The sequence below is a fragment of the Rhipicephalus sanguineus genome, chromosome 5 (genome assembly GCF_013339695.2).
Source record: "Rhipicephalus sanguineus isolate Rsan-2018 chromosome 5, BIME_Rsan_1.4, whole genome shotgun sequence".
In the NCBI taxonomy this organism is placed as follows: Eukaryota; Metazoa; Arthropoda; class Arachnida; order Ixodida; family Ixodidae; genus Rhipicephalus; species Rhipicephalus sanguineus.
Window position 1 is genome coordinate 144,077,917 of NC_051180.1, and position 23,392 is coordinate 144,101,308.

Consider the following 23,392-nt stretch of genomic DNA (forward strand, 5'->3'; position numbering starts at 1 on the left):
CTCTGACAGAAAGTTCGACAAAATGCCGCATGCAATGACGACGGCACTACGAGCCCTCAGCAGCATACCGCGTTCATCGGGGCTCACGTCGCTGAATTGGAGCCCAGCGTCGCGAGCCAATGTCTCCTTGTCAAGTTCTCCGTTCACATCCATTGCGGCGATTGCGGCAAGCTTCGATGGCTTCAGTGGCCGTTGCTGCTGCTGTGGGTCCCGCTACTTTCGCTCTGCTGCGCAGTGAAGGCGGGCAACGTTGGGCGCGGCAGCAGTGACGTATGAAAGTCTGATTTCAGGCGGGTGATTTGAAGTGCGCTAATGCGATGCGGACCACTAAAACGTGATTTCATTTCAAAATAAGCACTTCCTTGGCATAAAAGTAGCACTACGAGGTTTCTGGACCGCTATTTCAACAATCAACGTCGACTTAATATTTGCCTTTAGTGTCCCTTTAAAGATGCCTGCTCCGGCTACAGTACTTATTGATACCTACTGATGTGAACAGTGTCAATACAAGGCGGAAATTAAAGGAAAATAAGACACTACCTTCATTCCATTACTGTGCCATTTGCATTAGGGACTCTTACCAACCACAACCCTGGCTAACCATGATTTTGAAGTTATTGATACCTTCAAAGACAGTAGGTTTATTACTGCACAATTGGCATTAGGAACTTTTAGCAAAACCACAAACCTGGCTAATCATGATTTTGAAGTTATTGATACCTTCAAACACGATAGGTTTATTACTGCGCCATTTGTAATAGGGACTTTTAACAAAACCACAATCCTGGCTAATCATGATTTTGAAGTCATTAATACCTTTAAACTAGGCTTGTGCGAATATTTGAGCACTTCGAATATTCAAACGAATATTACAGTATTCGAATTCACTTCGATTCGAATTTAAATTATTGTAAATTTCAGAGTGTTCGAAATGAACGAATGGGTGTACTGCATTAGTCCGCATGTAACCTCCTTGTAAAGGTGGTTTCACTGCAGTGGAGGTTCGCTATGTCATGAATGCACCTTTCCGGGGAAAATCCGCACTGCCGCGAAGCCCCACTTTAAGGTTAAATGAACGCATTACTCTCACACCAATTCATTATTTTTTTAAGTTTAAAAGCTAGTTATACCGGTTTATATGCTCTAAGCATAGTAAATTTTAAAACATAACATATTTTACAGATTATCACTTGCATTCTACCTAAAGTCAAATTCTGCTGCTATTTCAAAGTTGCTTCCACTTCCTTTGAACCAAAAACAACAACATTTGCATATGCCTTATTTCAATTAAAAAAAAATATTGTGCAGGTCAGCTGGGTCATGACAAACATGCTCAATTTTCTTTATAATATGTGATATATACTATTCGAATTCGATTCGAAATTATTCGACCAAATCACTATTCGTTTGGAATTTGCTTCAAACCTGAAATTTACTATTTGCACAAGCCTATTTTAAGTACGACAGGTTTAGCATTTACGCTTAAGTGCCATGCACATGTCTCACTCAGTTTAAAATTTTTTTTTAAGAAAGGTGCCAGAGATCAGCTCGACTTGTCCACCTTTATGGGCACTCTTTTTAAGGGCTGGTAACAAATCAGGCTTGTGTGCTTTATCTTAAAGGGGTCATGAAGCACCCCTTGGGCTGGTTGAAAAAACATTTCCTGCGGAAAGCTGACACGGCTATGAACTGCTCTGCCAAATATTACAGTCGTGCGCGCCGCGTAATGGCCACAAGCGGAGCGCGAAGTTGCCGTTTCCCCAGGCACCCTCTTTTCAAACAGAGGCCGGTTCTCACTCTCGTCGGTGGGCGTGGCGTCTGTCCGCTGTACGTCGCAAGAGACATAGCATGCTTATTGGCCGATAGCCGACGTAAATCGAGAGCGGCGTTCGGATCAGATGCGCTTCTTGCCGCGGGGTGCCGCCACTTGCCGGCGCCGCACTCCTCAGTACACGGTAGCCGCACTCGCGCAAGCGAATCACAGCGGGAGAGCGATCGCGTTTCATGACGCGCGCTGGCGTAACTTCTTTCCCCTATGCCATCCCTCCCTGTCTAGCTTCCAGTGCGCTCGCCGGCACGAGAAAAGAGAGAAAGCGCTGGGAGTGTGCGCCAAACCCCCGTAACTCCGCTGATTCTTGACGGATTCGAGAAATTTTTGTGGCAATCGATTCGGGAGGCAGTACACTCCGATACTGAGGCCATTAGATCATTACTTGGAAAAGTGGTTCATGACCCCTTTAACATTATGGTGAACATCCTGTTTGGCTGCTTGGTAGCCTAGCAAGTTTCTTCATTCAGCAAAAGAAAAACGTGTAATTTCCTGTGATGTTTTGCCACACTTGTCATGAAGGTGCAGATTTTGTTCTACTGAGTCGTCAAGCTCCAAACATTTGCTTTGCATGAAAGCATGACAGTGTTTCTAAAATGTACTTCTAATATGTAGCAGTTACACTGAAACTCAACCCACCATCAGCTCTGAAATGTCCACTCTACATAGTACATGGTTCTTGTTATTTGACATTTGAATACAGCACTTGTAAGATTACTAACTCTTCTTGTGTTACACATATTTGAAACTGTAAAGGATCAATTATCCTGATATGCTAAATTAGTCTTGTGCGAAGAGTAAATTTTAGGTTCGAAGCGAATAGTGATTTGGTCGAATAATTTTGAATCGCATTCAAATGGTATATACCACATGTTATAGGGGGATTCCACGTAAGATCAAACAAAGGATCACTGGTTGACCTCTTAAATTTATTTCAAAATTTTATATATTGTTGCCTGGTGAGTAGAAAGCAGAGACCCCCACTTGCTTTTGCAGCCAAAAATTTTATTGTGAGAGCAATTTATATGGACACTCTCGGCTGATTTCTGCCCTCACCATCGCCGTCATGCCCCGGATATGTATATGTATGTATATATAAATAAACCCAACAAAGAAAAATAAATCATAAGAAAAGTTTTCAAAGTGCGGCACCCGGATTCGAACCTCCGACCCCTCGCTCCTCAGCGCGCCATTTTAAACAACTTGGCCATGCACCACCGGTTGTGCAGAATAACAACAGTAAGCTATTTATATACACCATTTAATGCTGGCGACATGCAGGTCTTGGAGGTGATTCTGCGTGTGCAGTATCACCCGCGAGATTGCCTGCAGGGTGCGATTTAAAGCAATGATAGATTTTGCTTCTGTTTGAAAATTTCTCTGGAGACACGCACTAAAAAGTGGCCCATTTCTGTACCCACATGCGATGTGGAACAGCGGGTAAACAATGCATCGAACGCCACCGTGCATCAGGAGACGCGGAGGGGACACTCTACGCACTGCAGTTTTCAAGAAAACAAAAAAATATCTAAGAGCGTTGGGTTGTAGCACACCGCTCAAACACGAATAAGTAACTGGGACTGTTGCTAGTTCATGCTCGTCCTCCGTATACGTGTGCATTCTTTTCGAGTGTCCTTCGTTGTGTTTGAGCAGCGCAGCGCACTGCAAGTGTCCAGCTGTTACCATTGTTAGTTCGTGGTCATCCTGTGCGTGTTCGTTTTGTGAGTCGTTTGCGGTTGATGGGCGTGCTGCAAGTATCGAGCTGCTTGGTGTTCTTCTTGCGACGTTGTAATTTGTTGCTATTGCATTCATTGCTTTGGCTTTGCGGCAAAACTGCGACATTTTTTGAAGCACCAGGAATCAATCATGACAAAGAGATGCAGTCCTGCGCTCACCCGCCTTGCTGTTTGGCCAACCTTGGTTATGAAACACCGAGAATATATTAAAGTTAGGTAGCTGAAATTTCTTTTACGTATGCATGTTTTTGCTTGTATTCAGTTATTTTTAGTTTTTATGGGTTGTGTAGATGTTTTTATAAAAATCTTAAATTTGGCCCAGGAAACGTTTTTTTGTCTACTTTGAAGGTCTTTGTATCAAAAAAGGCTTGTGGCAGAGCCGCAACAATTCCGCATTACCTTCTACGCATACTTATTTACCGAACTGCTAAAGTGTATATTTATAAAACTTTGCAGTAAAGGGATACAGTCGGGCTAAGTTCAAGAAAACACCGAACAATGAAAATTTCTGAAGACATTAAAAAAGAAAGAACCCATTTTTGGTATTTCTTAAACTTTGTCCACTTATTCTCTTCCACATCAGCTTTCACAGTCCTTAAAACATATTACATAATACGTTTTTGGCTACCGCCTTCTGCACGTCCCTTTGTTTTCTCTTGATGTAAGCAGGCCTGTGCCGAATTCTCGCTGCACCTGGAGGTTCCATAGGGGACACGGCGGTAGTCACAATGGTTTGGTTGATGACGCCGATTTCTTCTTCAGGGGACATCAAAATGCCATTGTTCAACTGTGCGTTCCATGGAGATCTTTCATTGTGGTAGTAGCAAAAGCGCGAGTAGCACAAGTTGTCCATCTCACTGAGTCACCGATGTTTCGGGGGTTCAAAGCATTGTTGTCTAGGTCGGTTAACTCTGCAAAAATTTAACTTCTGTGCAATGAGCCTTTTGTGCTTCGAATGATAGTCTCGACAGTACACTTGCTCAGAGCTATACTCGGTCGGCACGAGACGCACAGGAGCAGTAGAGTAAGAGCAAAGCGCAAGCACTATCGGCGTCGAATGAAGTGTGAACAGCGGACCAAACGCGCGGCCAGTTCAGGCAGTCTGCTGCCGACATCTGAGATAGGCAAGCATATCCGGTTACCGATAGCCTTGCTTTTCTTTCCTTTGGCGTTCCATATTTTTCTTTGCCATTGGAGCGCCACGTTCATGCTTTCCACTAATAGCAATTTGCACAGCGCAGTTTCTCTGGTGGCAGCCTGCGTGAAGCGAGCGCTGTCACCCTGATAGAGTTTTCATCTTGCTTCCATCTCCGCCGTGTTATCAATGCCTGGCTGCGATGCGAACAAAGGTCGGATTAAATAGCGAAGCTCCAGCGCACATGTGTTGAAGTCACCCAAGAGGCGTGGCTGTTTCACAATATATCGGTCTGAAGACGCGAAAATGAGCTCTCACTACGCCGTCTCCTAGAACGACCATCTGGGGTGGGTGCTGGCCTGCTCAGTAGCCCCACGCTCATGGCCGCTTCGGTGAACAAATCACTTTGAAATTAATGTCGTCAGTGCCGCAGACACCTTTTTCGGTACTGCTGGCCATTTAAGAAACAAAAACCCAGTTCTGCCTGCATTCTATACACTTAGTGGGAAAGAAGTTGGATCTGCAACAATTGCCGATCCTTGCTTATGAAGGGCCTCATTGGAGTGGCCGTAACTATCAGTGCAACGAAATTATGCAATATCTTTTTAATGTGTGTGAAAGCTGATGTGGAGGAGAATAAGTGGACGAAGTTTAAGAAATATCAAAAATGTCTTTTTTTTAATTGTCAGAAATTTCCATTGTTCGGGGTTATCTTGAATTTAGCCCAATTGTATCTCTTTACTGCAAAGTTATATAAACATACGCTTTAGCAGTTTGGTGAATGATTATGCGTAGAATGTAATGCGGAATTGTTGCCTCTCTGCCGCAAGCCTTTTTTGAGATAACGACCTCTGAAGTAGACAAAAAAACGTTTCCTGGGTCGATTTTGAGGTTTTTTATAAAAACATCTGCACTACCCATAAAAACTAAGAGTAACTGAACACATGCAAAAACATGCATACATTTAAAGAAATTTCAGCTACCTAACTCTAATACATTTTGTTTAATTCATAAGCAGAGTTAACCAAAACAGCAGAGCGGGTGAGCGCGGTACTGCACCTCTTCGTCATTATTGATTCCCAGTGCTTAGACAAAAATTTTTCGCTGCAAAACCAATTGCGAATCTCTTCTTTCCACTCATCAGGCAGCAATTTATATAATTTTGAAATAAATTTAAGAGCTCGACCAGCCATGCTTTGTTCCATCTTACAGGGAATCATCCTATAAAGAAAAAATGAGCATATTTGTCATCACCCAACTAACCTGCACAATATATTTTTTTTTAATTACAAAGCATGTACAAATGCCGTTCTTTCTGGTTCAAAGGGAAGTGGAAGCAACTTTGAATAGTAACAGGACTTGACTTTCAGTAGAATGCAAGTGATAACCTGTAAAATTGTTACGTTTTAAAATTTACTATACTTAGAGCATACAAGCCGGTATAACAAGCTCTTAAACTTAAAAAATTATGAATCAATGTGATTATAATATGTTCATTTAACCTTGAAGCGGGGCTTCGCGGCAGTGTGGATTTTGCTTGAAAAGGTGTATTCAGAGCATAGCACCGCTCCACTGCAGTGAAACTACCTTTACAGGGGGGTTACATGTGGACTAATGTAATACACCTATTCGTTCATTTCAATACTTCGAAATTTCCATTAATTTAAATTCGCATCGAAGCGAATTCGAATACGGTAACATTCGGTCAAATATTCAAAGTGCTCGAATATAACACAAACCTAGCTATAACGAATGTGACTGTCATTTTCTTAAAGTGTTTTTCGGTTAGGCGGCATGTCTGTCCACACACTTTGTTCAGTTGAGGTTTAAAAAACGTGCTGTTTTAATGACAGGATTGTATTTAAAAAAAAGCCTGTAAAGGTAAATACTACTACATACTTCATTTTGTTGAGAACTTGTAATATACATACTGAAGTTTGCTATACAGGTGCTTACCTATATGTGCTGTTAAGCAATCTCAGCAAAACTGCAGAACTGGCAATCTTTTAACCTTTGTTTATTGACATTGACAGCCTTTATTAGCTCCTTAGTAGATGTCAGGGACACCTGTTAATAATGTAGCCGTCTAGGCACAGGTCACATAACGCGCACGGCCTCTGAGATCTTTGGAGGGTCCTCCAATCTTGGAGGACATGCGCAGGTTCTACACTGGTTCCCAACAAACTGAGTTCTACATAATTTGTGGGAAACGGTGATGATGACAACTTTCTTTTTCTTCAGTTTCCATAGGGAAAACATTTCTGCTACATCTTTGTTTGAAACTTGCTTGTATTCTAAGCGCATCATTTTGTGCCGTGGTGGTGGTGGTGGTGGTGGTGAAACTTTATTGACTGGTGGCTCTATATCTACACATCCTAAATAAGGTTTGTTACTAGGCTTGTGCGAATATTTGAGTCCTTCAAATATTCGAGCAAATATTGTAGTACTCGAATTCACTTCAACACGAATTTAAATTATTCTAAATTTCAAAGTATTCAAAATGAACAAAATAAGACATATATAAACTTCATCTAAGCCTCTGTAAAGGTGGTTTTACTGCAGTGGAAGGTTGCTGTACTGTGAATACACCTTTCCAGGAAGAGTCCGCACTGCCGCGAAGCCTCACTTCAAGGTTAAATGAACATATTACCCTCACATCGATTCATCGTTTTTAAAGTTTAAAAGCTTGTTATACTGGCTTATATGCTCTAAAGATAGTAAATTTTAAAATGTAACACATTTTGTGCCATTCTACCGAACGTCAAATCCTGCTACTATTCATAGTTGCTTCCACTTCCCGTTGAGCCAAAAAGAATGACATTTGCACATGTCTTGTTTCATTTTTTAAACCTATTGTGCAGGTTAGCTGGGTCGTGACAATATTCTCATTTAAAAAAATATATAATATGTGACATATACTATTCGAATTCCACTCGAAATTATTTGACTAAATCACTATTCACTTCGAATTCGCTTTGAACCTAAAATTTACCATTCGCACAAGCCTACTTTTTACACAGCTCAGCCTTTTGTGGAAGTCAGTCTTTGGTGCTCTCACCTGTAATAACTTGTATTTCCGTTTCAGGGTCCCTGCCAAACTTTGTTTATAGGAAATATGGTGAAGCGATTCTTGGCGGACTCATGGCAAGGGCAACGACAGAGGGTCAGGAATACGTAGACTCCAAAACTGAGGCCGTGCTTTCCTTGGCGCGGGTCTGCGTCACTGCTGGAGTCGAGGAAGGAGGCGTGACGCTGTCCCAGACTCAAGCTGTACTCGACATCTTAACGCAAGGGATGGGTGACTACACGTACTGCCCGAAAAGGGGAGATGCGGGAGCGAACGTCAGGAGGGCCTGCATGACCTCGTTTAAGGTCTGTGATGGGGCTTATGATCCTGGAATTGCCACTGCGCGTGCGTTGCATGTGCCGAAGTACAATATGGATGGCAACGGCTCGGATACCAACAGAAAACTTTAGTCGTAGCCATGTGAAGCCAACAGGTAATGAAGCTGAGGAAAGCGCAGGGGAGGTTATGTATGTAGTTTTATTGCGATAGCAGTTATATGGATAGTCTCAGTTGATTTTTGCCGTCGCTGTCGCCGCCGTCATGCACCGTATATGTATATGTCTGTGTATATATATCAAAGCCACAAAGAAAAATAATTAAGAAAATCTTTCCGACGCGCAGGAACAAACGGGCGACCTCCCGCTTTCCAGCGCGTGGCGTTAGACGGTTAGGCCACCAACAGCACCGTCTTTCAGCCTGCTAACAGCGAGCTATTTATATACACCACTTACATCAGCATGCTTTCTTAGTTACTACATAGATGGCGCGATGTGCACGCGTGGCGCGCTTTAAAGATCGTTGCCCCGTTCCTGCGAACGCCGTTGCTCTTCGACCTACGGGGCGTGGTCGCCTTCGTGCGCTTACCTCGAGGAAAGAAGGGGGCGGCTGGCGGGGGGGGGGGGGGAACGGGGGGTTGTATGTCTTGTGCTTTGCCCACGATGTCCGCGCTGAAGTTACAGAGCGTACGAAGGTCGCTTCGCTCGCTGCAGCGGCCGCATTTGCGAAAGGAGCGCGCTGTTCAAACAGAAATAAATAACAACTGAAACAGTTAGTTTGCGCTCGTCCTGTGTGTACCTGTTCGTTCGTTTCGTGCGTCCTGCTTTATGTTTGAGCAGTGCGCTTCCAGTGTCGAGCTGTGACGTATGAAAGTTCGTGCTCGTCCTGTGTGCATCCTTTGGGCTCGAGCGACGCGCTGGCAATTTCGAGCTGCTTTTCGTTCTTCGCGTTACATTCCAATTTATTGCTATCGCATTCATTGCTTCGCCGTTACACCGAAACTGTGACTTTTTTAATTGCGCAGTATAAATTACGTATAAGCAGATTGAAATGCAAATGAACAAAAATACAGCTTGCCTTCGTTCTCCCTTTATGTCATAATTTCTACACTTAAGTTAAAGGGACCCTGCAACACATTTCCAAGTAATCATTGAAGGACCTCATTGAAAGAGTGTATCACCTCACGAATTGACTGCTGCTAAAATTTTGAGAATCCATCAAGTACCAGCGGAGTTAGAGGACATGGTCGCACGCTCTGAGAGCTTTCTCTCTCCTTTTGTACCAGTGAGCACATTGAAAGCTATGCAGGGAGCGATAACAGGGGGGCAAGAAGCTACATCTATTCGTCAGCGTGTGTCATTACCTTGAGCACCAACTTCTGCTTCTTTTCTTTTTAATGCGCGGCTTACTTTAAGTGTGATCAGGAGTGTGCTGGTGTAATTCTGTACTGTCTGTAATTATAGCATTATCGAGTGCAGCGTGGGCACGTGGTGGCATCCCGTGGTGTCTGCGGTAACCATACAGCTCACGATGCTCAAATCAGCCAATGGGTGTGGACGTTGTGTTTATGACGCGGTCATTTTGGGTTACAGCATCATTTGTCGAGAGCGGGCGATTTCTAGCAGGCTTTGAAAATTAATTGCAAGTTGCAAAAGTCACAACAAAGGGCTACGCCTACCTTCTCCGTTTCAAGAGAAGGGTAGGAAGGACGAGCGGGAAACTGAAACCAGCCGACGCAGGTAACGCATGTTAATACATGCAGCACTTATTCGCAAAGTTCTTGCGCCAGCATGTTCACATTGTACAAGTGTGCAGTTATTTCTCCATTAGAAATATTGGACCGCGAGGTTGTTTACCGGCCCTTTAAAAACTACACATAACGCGCCGTTGGCTTCATTGTCTGTTGGTTACATTAGGTTGTGCCTAACAAAGCAAATCATTACAAAAAAAGAAAGTACCATGCTGTAGTTGCTCAGTGGTTTCAGTGCTTGGCTGCTGATATGAAAGACGTAGGTTCGGTCCCAGCCGCAGCGTTTGCATTTCAGAGGTGAAATACGAGAGGCCCGTGTGCAATGTGATATTGTCAGTGCACGTTAAAGAACCCGAGGTGGTCGAAATTGTTTGGATCCCTGCACTAAGGCATCTCACATAGCCTGAGTGTCTGTGGGACATCAAATCCCTTAGGCCTAAGCCAAGAGAAAAAAGTAATTGCATTACAGTGACTGTTACCAAGTAAAAAAGGTAACCGATATATTTCAGAAATACCAAGGAATTCAGTGTTGCCGTGTGTAGGGTGATTGCCATAATGTACGATATTTTTGCCATTTTTCACTTCTTGGCAGGGCCACAAGGTTATTTGGTCATTTTAGATCAAATGTAGGGTAATTTTGCTTTACAGCGATCAGAAGTACTCTTTGAAAAAGGTGAAAGCATTGACCGTGAATTTTCCTTGAATGATCAGTTTCACAAACTCGCTTCTGTTACATAAAGGACAGCGGCACAACACGGGACAAAGACGTAGACAAGGGAATGTGTAGAAGGGCTTGTACATGTTGCCTTCTCTATGTCTTTGTCCCATGTTGCGCCGCTTTTCTTTATTTATCTATGCACCAACTAGCCCAGCAACGAGTTCTATTAGACTCGCTTCAGTGTTTGAAGTATTTCAAGGCTGCTGTGACACAGCACAACATAAGAATGGTGTGTTACTAAGCTTGTGGGATGATGACACGTTTGGCATCAGGACGATGTCACCGTTGGTAACATGTGCTTCCCCAAAAACACGTGTGGCCGCTCTAACGAGCGAGCTGACGACCTTCGACATTTGAATCAGCCTGCGAGGGGGGAACCTGATGCCGGAATTGTGCATGGAAATCTTTGGTTGCTTTGTCTATAACAATGCTTGATTTTCTTGCACTTGTTATTGTTGTTACTTTTATTCTAAACACAGCTAATTCTTTAATTGTGTGCATTGCAGGAGCTCATTTGCTACCTTGCATCAGTAGCACCCAGTTCCATACCTGAAGCACAGGTGAAGTCCTTAATGTGTGCCTTAGCTCAACAGAGTGTGGAGCCCGTGGATAACGTGTGCCGCCTGGCGATAACGACTTTCGTTGAGCTGCTGTACAAGTAAGACCACATGCTGCACTAGTAGTTCATTTTCACGAACATCAAATCAGACTTGCTTTGAAGATGCGCAAACATTGATTTACGTTTATCCTAGATTACCCTTCTGGAACACTTGGAAGCATTGTTCTATGCCTGAGAAATGTCTTAGCCATAGAGAAAATCTTTTACTCGCAAAGACGCATGACCGCAGCTTAGGTCCATTCGATTCACCTGCACCGTGTGAACCAGTTCACGATGTGCCGCACCTTGCCATTCGTTTCAGCAGTGCAGCAGTGGCATTCTCTGAACCGTGCCGTTCGTTTCAAAAGGTGCAGGAGGAATGTGGTGCTGCTTCACGGTTTTCTTCACCCTCTCTGCTGGCAGCGCAGACTTGGTGCAGTTCTGCACGTGTGAATTAGCAGCACAGCTGAGGTGCAGCATTCAGGTGTAGGAGTTGCACGTGCGTCTTCTGTTTCTACGCAATGTGCGGTGTGTTCACGCTTCATAAACTGTCCATATGTGCGGTTAGCCACCTCTCAAAGTGTACGTGGACGGCACAGACAAAAGTAAGGCCTCCACTGTGACGGCACCTCGTCGTTTGTTTCTGGTGGTTAGCAACCTCAAAGTTATGTGGATGGCTTACATAAGGCAAACAAACGTACTGTATTTACATGATTGTAGGTCGGCCCATTTTATCTAAATTTGAAATCAGACTTACAATAGGAGATTTTCCTAATTCAGTCTGGCCACACTGATTTTTTTGCCGTCCGCCATTAGTAGGGCGTCATTTCAGGCAGTTGCATGGGCAGTGTCGGAGAGCCCACACTACAGCGTCTCGCTTACTGTTTTGGTGGTGATGTCGTGGTCCAAAAGTCTCGCAGTTATTCCGGAGACTCTTACGGAAGAAAAAGTGGAAGCCTAGAGCGCCTCAAAAAGGTTAGCGAAGCACAACGATGAACGAAGTCACAAGTTTGCTGTGGAAAGCTACGTCCAAACCGCCTCGATCGAAACGTCATGGCTTCATTAACTTCATCCCTTGTCCACCAAAGATTAAGCTGGCCTATCTGTAGGTATATAAAGCTGATCCAAGTTGTACTCAGCCTGGATACCGTTGGCAGAGAAATTAAAAACCTGTAGGCAAGATCCTTCTCGAAAAGTCCGAGGCGAAGCCTTACAAGTACTAAGAAAAGTTGCTCTCTGGCGGGCAGCAGGTGAGGCCTTCCTGCATTGGTACGGCAGTCAGCATAATTTCTTGACCATGCCTTAATATTTTCGCAGTTTTCTCCTGGGTCAAGGAACTCAAAAAGTTCCATGAAAGCTTTGTAGTATGGAAGGCCTGTATAGAACATCATGTCATCAGGGCTATCCCGAAAGCACTCAACGGAAAACTTTCGGCTCGCGCGCTTCTCCAGCTGGCTACGCTCTTGTGCAGCAATGTCGAGCGCTCGCTCTGCTTTGTACAACGAACTTTTAATGAGCTCCACTTCTTCGGCTTTTTTCTTTACTTCCGACTCTAACGCACGGACACGCGCCGTCATATACGTCGAGTTGTTCGGTGAGGTCGGAAATCTTTAGCGAGCACGCACAACCACACACCACGCCATCGATGCTGCTCGTCACCGATGTAGGAGAGCAGATGTCTACGTCGCTCACATTTGCGGTAGTCGATCGCCCGCCTTCGGAAGGCACTGTAGCGCTGACGAGGTTAAGTGGTTCTCGATTTCTTGGCTTTTTTCTTGGTGGAGGCCTCGGAGCACTAAACGCGAAGATGCTGGGCACGGCGTCTTGCTTCAAGAAACGACGGTTTCCGGCAACGTTTGGCAAGTAGTTTGCTTCAGTAAAATGCCTTGAACAAACTTTTGTGAACTTCGTCACGGTGAAGAAAGGGCCTTCGTCACGCTTAATAGCTATAATCCACCTTTTCCTCCAGTCCGTATCCTTCGGAAAAGAAAAAAAACGAGACCTGCAAGAAAAGGTAGGCATCAGCCGCGCACCGATTGTAAACAAAGCCGCGGGTAAGCGCGCTTCTGCTTACCTTCGACCCATCCTCGTCTCGAAATCCTCTTTGCGTGCACTGCGGTACACAGCAATGGGCTGGCATTGCGCTGATCCCGTTCTATCGGAAACGGCAACTATTTGCGCAAACAGGATCGCACGCGAGCGTTCAATCTGAAGCGCGCGCGCATGTACTCTGACTGCTCTGACGGCGCGCGACCTACTAATGGCGGCTGAGAAATGCTTCTCGTTGCTGCCGACAGGTGGCGCTGAATTAGGAAAATCTCCTATCGAAACAGAAACTAGTAGCGTCAGTTTCGGCGGGACAAAGGAGATATCAGGGAAACTGCGGCATGGTTACGACATTGCCTTTGCATTCCGGCTCTACCTGTAACATATACTGTATTTTCTCGCGTTTAACCAGCGCTATCAGCAATGATTCGCGGAAAATTTTCTAAAAATTATCCCCACGCACTGTTGCGAAACTAGCTTCCCTACATGGCTGTGAAGTACTGCCGTAAAGCCACCTTCGCACACCGAAATTCGCATTTTTTTGTCTTGACTTCACAAAACACATTGCGGGGCTAGTTGGTGACAGATTCCTACTTAAAATATTCCAGTGCTACTTTTTACGAGGAAAGGACAGAGAAGTGCGTGACAGGACGAGCGTTGACTGCAACTATGAATTCAGTCAACGTATAGTTAGCCCAGAGACTGCATAAATAAATTTCCTTTATGAAATGCGCTCACGCGTTTTTTTTTTTTTTTTTTTTTTGCCGTTCTGTTTGGAGGGTGTTGACCTACATTCATGTCGACTTACAATCGTGTAAATACGGTAAGGCCTGCATTATGTTGGCACCTTGTCATACGTTTCTGGTGTCGCACTGTGCATGCACCACTGAACTCGAGCTGCACAGTTTTTAAACTTCTCATGCACTGCTGTAAGCCAGGCACGTAGGCAGGGGGGGGGGGGGGCAAGGTGCCCCCCCTCGATATTCATTCAGCCTTCTATATTCCCGGGCAACTTTTTTTTTCTTTTTGCCATGGAAAGACTTTCTCAATTAGGCCTTGGGCCCCCCCCACACCCCGAAAAAAAATCTTGGCTACGTGACGTGCTGCCTTAAGCTAGTTTGGATTGGTGAAGGTGAATCAAACGAACCTCTTATTTCATAGCGTTTAAGAAAAATTTTAAAGGTCATGCTTTACTAAAGGCCGCCACTCTCTTTGGGTTCATCGTTATCACCATCATCACCATCAGCATATTTTATGCACACATTGCAAAACAATGCGTAATAATAAGATTATTTCAATGGCGGGAAACACTATTTCCCATTGTTACAGGTTAAACAAAAAATGGACATTTGAGGGCCATTAAAATTTTTACAAATTGCACCAGATCAGGCGGTATATTAGAAGCTTTGTGAAAAGTGGAGTATATATTTTCTGTTAGAAGACTTACCAGTGCATTGGTACACAGCAAGGCCTCACTTATGTGAATCTGACAAAATCACGTGAAATAGTCGTGTCACACGGAATTCATGTCATCGAAACACAGGCAAAACCAAGAAAACATGAACTTACTATTGCAGAGATGAATTCTGTATGTTTGTGAAATCCATATGCTACTCCAGGCATGAGGTAACATAAACTGGCCTAAGTGCCCATATCTGATGCATCCATGAGGCATAGTAAAAGTGATTATAAAAAATCCAGTAGATATTTGGAATCAGCACACATGTTGTCGGAACGACAGCCAATCAAAGGTCCACATACATCGTGAATTTCTTCAGACCAGCCTTTATTATTTTTCTTTTCTTTCATTCTACTATGTGGCCATCATATGCGAGGATGCTTGGACCAGAAAAGTAAAACTGAGCTTTTGAAGAATGCCAAGATGGTGGCTGTCAGTGGGCAGAACAGGCGACGCCACAGTGCACAACACAAGAAAGAAATTATGAAGGCTAGTATGGTGCACATTGATGTTGCAAGCACACAGGTGCACACTGATGTTGCAGGCACACAGGAACATTGGGTAATTGGTCGTGTCACGGCACGCTGATGCTTCAAGGAGCAGGTGACATGTTGTCCGCATGTGATGAATGACCCAGAGTTCTTCAATAGTACGAGTTGCGAAACTGTTTTCTTAAACTCGGACATGCCCATGGAGAAGTTTGCGGAGGATAGCAAACTGATGTGCCACCTGGGAACGACATCAGAAAACACGCTCCATCACTGCGGTCTACGTGATTGTTGTGTGATTTACCATGGCAAGAGTAGAAGCACTTTTTAAAATACATATTTTGAGTTCTGTCACCCCAGTGTCATCTGCAAAAAGTAAATGGCAAACATAAACCCACTGCTCGCTTCACCATGCATGCAGTCTTCTGCGATGCAAAGCCAAACAAAATGGCATCTACAGTAGACTCGTTAAAACGGAACCAGAAGGGACCAGGAAAATATGTACCGTTTAACAGGAGTTCCGTTTACTGAGAGATGACTAGGAGTGCCAAAGACAAGTACAAAACAAATCATATTAGAGGCAGTTCTTCCATTTAAGCAGCAGTTCCGTTCAGGAGGTTTCCATGTACTGAGAGTCTGCTGTATACGAGTTAGTTCTTTTGCCTACAGATCGTGCCAAGATCAGCACACCTCTGTGATTTTGGCCAATGACGTGTCTGTCCGGATTTTTATGCTTGGAGCCTATGGGGATTTTTGCAACTCGCGTGATTGAAGAACTCCGGTATGACCGCTGTGGTGCAGTGAAGCACTTCTCCGTGGGCACGCATTTTAGCTGCCCACAAGGTGTGCTCGGGCCATTTCACTTTCCACTGGCATTAATGAGGCTAGGGCGCTTCATCTGTCAGCCAACAGCGTGGCTATGTGTCATTGCCTTGTGGCTCCAGCCATTGTTTCCTCGGGTTTACAGTGAAATTAGTATAGAGAATTGCCACATCGCACCCAAAATCTTTGAATTAACCAAGCTGGTGAAGGCTGTTGCTTCAAATTATCCATCCAAATTTACAAGAGAAAATGCAGAACTGCAAGAATTCCCCTGATTTAAGTGGGATTTTAACATAATCGAGTTTGTATTATCGAGGTTTTAGTGTATTCATACAGGTAACTCCTCCTGGGTATAACATACCTATCAAGTCTCCCGGATTACCCGGGAGACTCCCGGATTTTGAACGTTTCTCCCGGTTGTACGGGTCATAGGAAAATCTCCCGGAAATGGCTGTTGTTTGATGTCGTGACGCGAGGTGGGACATTTCGCGTACAGATGCGCGACACGCAATTTAAAAATTGATCCTAAAAGTGTTATAGGTTATATCAGCCGTTAATATTTCGTAGATGATGCGTTTGTGTACACACAAATCTATCCCACAAGTTATCTCGCCTTCATAATTTTGTGTCACTATACTGCTTTAAGTGAAGAGCCCAGCACTTAAAAGGGTAGCCGTTACCGATGTCTGTCGAGATGGCGCGTTCGCCAGCGCTCGCGACCGTCCCCGTCTCAACGGCGCCCCTTATGGTCCCTTGCCCGACGAAATAACTGGTAAGCAAGCGATGAAAGGCCTCGCACGCGGAGCGATATTATCGCATGTGCCTACGTGTTCCACTGTACATGTGCCCTTCGCGCGACGGTGACGGCCGGGTCGTTTCATCTCTGCTTCAAACGTTCGTCCTAGCGCTAGCGCGCTTTTACTCGCTCGTGAAACAGACGATGCGTATGTACCGATCAGCGGCAACGACTGCAAAATAATCCCGCTGACAGTGTCCATATAATTTCTATCGCAGTACCCCCCCCCCCCCCCCCCCCCCCGCTGTCGGCATACTTTATACCCCCCCGTTGAGTAGATCTCCCGGATTCCGTTTCTCTAAACTTGGCAGGTATGGTATAATAGGCAGAGCCATCCTTGATGTTATTTCTGGGGAGCCTTTCCTCCATCCACCAGCAAAGCGTCGAGGCCACGCTTCCACCTAGCAGTTTCACTCGTGAATGCTAGATGCTTTTCATTGTCCGGGAATTGGGAGAATTGGGAGCATCAAACAGACACATCCCCGTCCCCTCAGGGTGTTCATCGTGGAATAACTTACAGCACAATGCAGTTAGAAAACAGAGAGAAAAAGAGAAGGACAAGTGCTGGAGGACATCAACACTGGGTGTCCTTTTCTTCTCTCCGTTTTCCAACTGTGTTGCACTGTAAGTTATTCCACAACGAACATCCACCAACTAGCCCAGCTCGCGATTTGCCTTTGGGGAGCTCTGAGGGGCCACGTCACCTGACAATGGTGTGATTGAAACTGCATCGGTGCACTCTCCTAGCAGTGGGGAGCAGGATTTTTCTTCTCCCATGTGGATAGCCCTTTAGGGCCAAGTAAATGTGCTAAGTGAGGTGACGCGCTGGTTCCTTGTGCACTCGAACAACTTGTTCTCTTGTTTCGATCGTTGCAGCGTGCCTGACATTCCATACATTCCCCACCGAGATGAAGCACGCAAGATCCTGCCTGCCAACCTGTGTAGCATTATCAACCTTCGGCATGCCAAGGAGACATTCCCCTACTGGAGCCAGATGCTGATGCTCGACTCGTACCGCGAGCCCCTGCTCAAGGGCTTCCTCGTCAGTGTGGGCGGCATGTCCGATCAATTCGTAAGTTAATCTGGTATAGCCACTAATTTTGGTGGTGCACGCAACTAGCCAGGGATGATCAGCTCCACGTGGCGGTACCGCGGTTCAGTGAAACGGCGTCGGTTCACTGCTAAGGCGGTTTAATTCACTCGTGCATGCAGCAGGCATCGCTTCACAAGGCGAAAAGGCCTAACTTCTCACCGGAGGTGCTGTTAGCACTGTTCAATAAAAATGTGCTGAAAAAAAAAAAGCTGCTTGGTCGCTAAATACATGTTTTTGAGGGGGAGTCCATTTACAACAAACTACTGATATAACGACTGGTTCTCGCGGCACTTTCGAGTTCATTATAAACGGGTTCGACTTATTATTATACCAAGAGTTGTACGTAACGTGTTACAAGTAATCGATTACTTGTAATCCATTGCGTTTTCTTGTAATTGATTGCCATTAATCAATTACTTTTTTTTGCTAAAATCAGTTGTAACCAGTCTTCTACGGCGGCTCTCTTTCCGAAAAGAAAAAAGCAACCACTTGGTAGGGACCCCTCATCCTCTCAGACGAGGGGTCTCTACAGAGACTATTTTTTCATAATCTCTGTTCACATAGTGCAAAAATTTTGACACAGGACAAGAAAAGGGATGAAGATGAGCACTAACTTTCAACAAAGTTTATTTCGAAAAGCGTACAAATATATACGCTCCAAAATGCGAAAAACAAACAAAACCAATCCATAATCACACAAATGCCATGCATGAACGCGTTACAATCTAAGCAACTTTAATTCTCTTTGACACAGCCCGAGGGAGGGAGTGCTCACACAGTGAGACCTTAATCTACAAATCTTCTCTGCCTCGACATTTTCTCTTGTTAGTTTATTTCTGTTTTTTCCTACGATGATGCTGTCATGGAAATGCGGATTGCAGCCACACGTGCTCCTGTGTCAAAATATTTGCGCTACGTGAATAAAGATTATGGAGCACAACAAGCCCAACTTCACACTTTTGTAAACTATTTTTCATCTTTTCCTTGGCTTCACCTGCAACGCCTTACCCGAGCACCAGCAGTAGCGAAGTGTTACGCTTCATAGAGGCCATGGACACTAGCATCGAAGCTCTGCGCAACTACAAGCTGGTGCGCAAGGTGTTCCTGCGTTATAATAAAACCTTCCCTCCAGCGCATGCATTGAGAGAGCATTCAGTTTAGCAGCTGACCTCTTAACGAGAAAACGTAGAAGAAACAGCGACGACAACTTTGAACAACAATTCCTGTTGAAAGTTAACGTGTAACACTATATCACAGAAGCCGCAGTAAGCCTCCCAGCCTTCACACAAGCCTCCAGCCTTCTCTCTACCATGCAAGCCACTGTATTTCGTTGTACCTGGACTAAACTTGTGTTATTGTCTTACGGCAATAAAATTTTGAAGAAAAGTAATGCAAAAATAATCTATTACACTTCTGTAATTGTTCAGTTACTTTTCTGGGCCTGCAGTCAATTACATTTTAAAGGCATTAATTGTTATTGTAATTGATTACTTATATTCTTTAAAGTGTACAAGTCTCGTTATAACACATGGCGACCACATGGGGTGCCTAAGGGAAAAAAAAAAGATGCCTGAGACCAGCCATGTCAGAGTTGCCCATGAACATACTTATTTCAAAAATATGTATAGTACATGGGACGAATACGGTCATCTGCGGGCCGGCGCGGGCTGCAGCCGGAAGCTTTGTGGGCCACATGCGGCCCGCGGGCCTTGTGTTTGAGACCCCTGGTATAGAAGCTTAAATAAACAGGTTGCCAACATAACGCTCAAAACCATGGGATTTAGAATATTTTTAAGCATTCAATATTAAAATTATTTGTACATAACAATAAAGGTCTACGTCAAACAATGAAAATCTTGAAAAGGAAAGCTCGCATTACAGTTAAATAAATATGGAACTTAAATTTTTTTCTATGTTCTCTAATAAAGGATCCTCTTGTTCTGAATGTGTTCCTTGGGTTTACCTAAAGTGGCCCTGAAACATTTTTTAAAGTAATCGTCGAATGGCTTCATTAAAAGAGCTTATTGCCTCACGAATCGACTGCCGCAAAAATTTTAGAATCCGTCAAGTACGAACATAGTTACAGGGATTTGCCACTCGCTTTACACGCTTTCTTTCTCCTTTTGTACCAGCGAGTGCGCTGAAAAGAGCAGGGTGGCAAGGGGCAGGAAGATGCATCCCTTCGTCAGCACGCATCGTGACTTTTAGCACTTTCTTTCAATTTTTTCTTTGAACGTGCGGCTTACTTTCAGTGTGATCGCGAGCACGCGCGTGGGCACGTGGCGGCATCCTGTGGTGGCCACGGTAACTATGCAGGTCACGATGCTCAAATCGGCTTACGGCCGTGGACTTAGGGTGCAGTAATTTGGGTATATGGCATCATTTGTAGAGCTAAAGAGGGAACGACTTTTAGCTGACTTTGAGAATTAATAGTAAATTCTAGGCCGCATGCTGCACTATAATGTTTGATTCGCGTGTTCTCAGGAGCCTCCACTACCGAGCAGCTGCGTTTTCTGACCATGCTGAAAAAGTGTTGCAGGACCCCTTTAAGATGCTTGCACCACAGGGCAATAAAAAAAAAACGGTAATCTAAGAATGTTCGCTTCAAGAGTACCTAATAATGGAGCTAGAGGGATATTCCTCACTTTCTTTTAAAGGAGCACTGACATCAAATTTCAAGATCGAGATGTGCCCATCATTCGATCGCTTGGTATGCATAGGTCTTCTTGGCCAAATTTGAACGGCATCCGTCGCGTGGAAGTTATTTTAATTCGATGTCAAACAGCGTAGGAGAAAAAACAAAAAATCGGCTGCCCTGCAACATCGACACTAGTGCTACGTGTTCGGTGTGATACATTGCACAAAAATCACCCTGAGTGACGATACGCTAGTAACAATGACGTCGGCGATCTCTGAGTGTGTTTGGAGCCGACTGCCAGCCATGCTTTCACTCTCTTTGCTGTGTCGAAGCGTGCAGAACTGTGTGATGAGGTTGCTGCAAGCCCGGGAAGCCTCGCTCTGTAGACACCAAGGTCGACGGCCACCCTCCCAGGACATACGCAACGCTGCCTCCAGAACTCGGCCCTGCTGTTCCCGTCGCGGACGCGACGGTGCGGCGTGCGTTTGCGGGGCGCACATGCACAATACGACGACTGGCACCCGGCGAGGCCTATTGTTCCGCACCCCTCTCGCTTTGTTGTCGGGCTGCTCTCGGGGTAGTTTTCGTGAGGGCTCACGCGCTTAACAGGTTTAACCCATACCGAGGCACCCACATACTTTCAATCTCTACCGCGCGCGGGGCCCCGATTTGAAAACCGCGCTTTCTACGTCACCACAGCTTGAGTGCACGTGGTCTTTGACGCTCCCCGCATGGGTCGCTAGTTTCTTGTGGTTTTTAGGCGGGCGTTTTGAAGTGACGCTAAAATGGTCACAATTAACTACGCTACAATTAGTTATACGATACGCTAGAGCATTTACGATTTAACTTAGGGATTACCAGACCCAAAGCTACAAATTACAGTAAAAAAGTCACCAACAAAAATTTTGCTGTCAGGGGTCCTTTAAGTGTGTAGCACTTGAGGGGCTCGGCTTGACGTCCATCCATGGATCTCATATGTCGTGGTCACGCTTACAGTAAAGCCCTCAATACAGGCCATAACAAGGCTAGCAATGCTCAGAACCGGGTTAGAATGAACGAACAAGGTCTAAAATAATATAATTAACAGAAATAACCAAGAAGTAATCGCAATAATTAACTTAAAATTGCTAAAAACGTTTCGGAAACATGCGACTGACTCTGGCGCTGCGCAAGAGAGGGCGCCACCGCCTTGCAGAGCGCACGATTTCTCTCACCGGCTCTCTACGGTGCTACATCTGAAGGGGGAAACAGCCTGACGGAACTCACTGCAGACGACACGTATCTCGACTGCTGTAAAAAAGCAGGAAGTCGATAAAGCGCAGCAAAAAGTAGCGCACATGTCGCACACTGAGTTTGCAAATCTCCCCAACAAGATTCTACTCGTGCTGGGGAAACGCTAAATGCTTACCTCAAAAACTGGTGTCACTGATGGTTTGGTGAACGAAGCAGTGGGAACTCTACGAGCGGGAATCGCTAAGTGGCCATGCTACTCACTTCCTCAGGTTTCAGAGTAGTGGAACTGCATTGAGGCTTTTTTTCTTTCCACAGTTCATTTTTGGCAAGGAAACTCTGCTGTCGTTCCTTGGCACTGTCAGACAGGACCGCACACTTGAAGAGTCGGTGTATGGATTCCTCGCTGGACTGTTGAGCGACCAAGCATTCGTGAACAGGGCACTGGCGAAGTATCTCAAAGCCATGGACCACCTCGCAGTTTCTGGTGCCTTCACAGGAGCTCCTCCTGAATTTACTGAGGTGCTGCAGCGGGAGGCCTGGCTTAAAGCACACAGGTAAGTTTTGGCATCTTCAGGCAGCGTCCCTGAATACTTACACAAGATGCGTCAGAGGTCTTTCTTCTGAGGGGTTCACAGAGGTTTTTTCTATGCTCATGGTACCCAATAAATGCAAAGAGATAGTGGAGATGAAACAGTAACTAACGCTGGCTGAAATTTGTGGCAGTGGTGGATGGCATATAGAAATACCAATATGGTTGCTGACATGCCTTATGATATGGTGGCTAGAGGGGGAGGTGTCAGCATCAGCCAGGCTGCGCCGTGCAAGCCGGTGCGGCACATTTTCATGACGCCGACAGGTGGCGCGCTCGTCGTCTCCGAGATGCCTAGAGCGAGGTCTGTCGAAGTGGTCGTGTGGATTCTCTACGGCAAAGCGCATGTTATGTGACCTGCTGCTTCGCCTGCTCGGCTTTTGTTTGTGCGTATTGGTGCCTGATGGCAAAAGGCGTTCCCGTAGCCACCGGCGCTTCCCAAGAAACGGGAATTTCCTAGTCAGCAAACGCGTGTATGGCACGCTGTCTACTAAAGCGAGAAACGCATGTTGCGTTTTTCGCGACCGAGAAACGTACGTATGTCGCGGTTTTTGCGAGCGAGGAAAGCATGTCACGTTTTTCGCGAATGATAAACGTATGCCGCATTGTTTCGCGAGCGAGAAACTCATGTCGCGTTTTTAGGCGAGCGACAAAAAGAATTGTGCGGCGAACGCCAGTGTTGCTGCCGATCTCGTCAGCACACAAAACGCTTTCTGTCGTGAAGTTTTGTCGTCCCGTCGATAAATTATCCGTTGCCGTCACCGGACCAGCGGACGCGTGCCTTAGTTACCTTATGTGGTCGACCGAGGCTCGCAAGAAAGCCGAAAAGCGTCCGCTACAACGCGCCGACGGCTCACCTGTGAGGTTGTTGTTTGCATGTGCTGACGCTACATGATGGCAAAACAACAGAGACATTGTTTCGCCTATGGATCCACAACGGGATATATCTCTCATCGCAGTTATCCCGCCGATGATGAACGTCGCCAGGGATGGGAACGTTCCATTCCACGAGCTGATAAGCCGCTGGACAAGAACAGCGTTGTCTGTGAACTTCACTTCCACGAGAGGCTTATATTTCGCAGCTACACACACGTGATCAACGGTGAAACAGTGGAAAATT

At 45.3% G+C, this 23,392-nt stretch overlaps 1 protein-coding gene across 1 annotated transcript in view; it reads left to right on the forward strand.

Annotated features, from left to right (window-relative positions):
- Nucleotides 1–23,392, forward strand: part of LOC119394296 (tubulin-specific chaperone D) — a 91,736-nt gene that overhangs the window by 61,451 nt on the left and 6,893 nt on the right. Inside the window, exons 12-15 of the mRNA XM_037661577.2 lie at nt 7,785–8,071; nt 11,017–11,168; nt 17,596–17,791; nt 21,999–22,237. Of these exons, the coding sequence (XP_037517505.1) occupies nt 7,785–8,071; nt 11,017–11,168; nt 17,596–17,791; nt 21,999–22,237 (874 nt within the window). The remainder of the gene's footprint in view (nt 1–7,784; nt 8,072–11,016; nt 11,169–17,595; nt 17,792–21,998; nt 22,238–23,392) is intronic.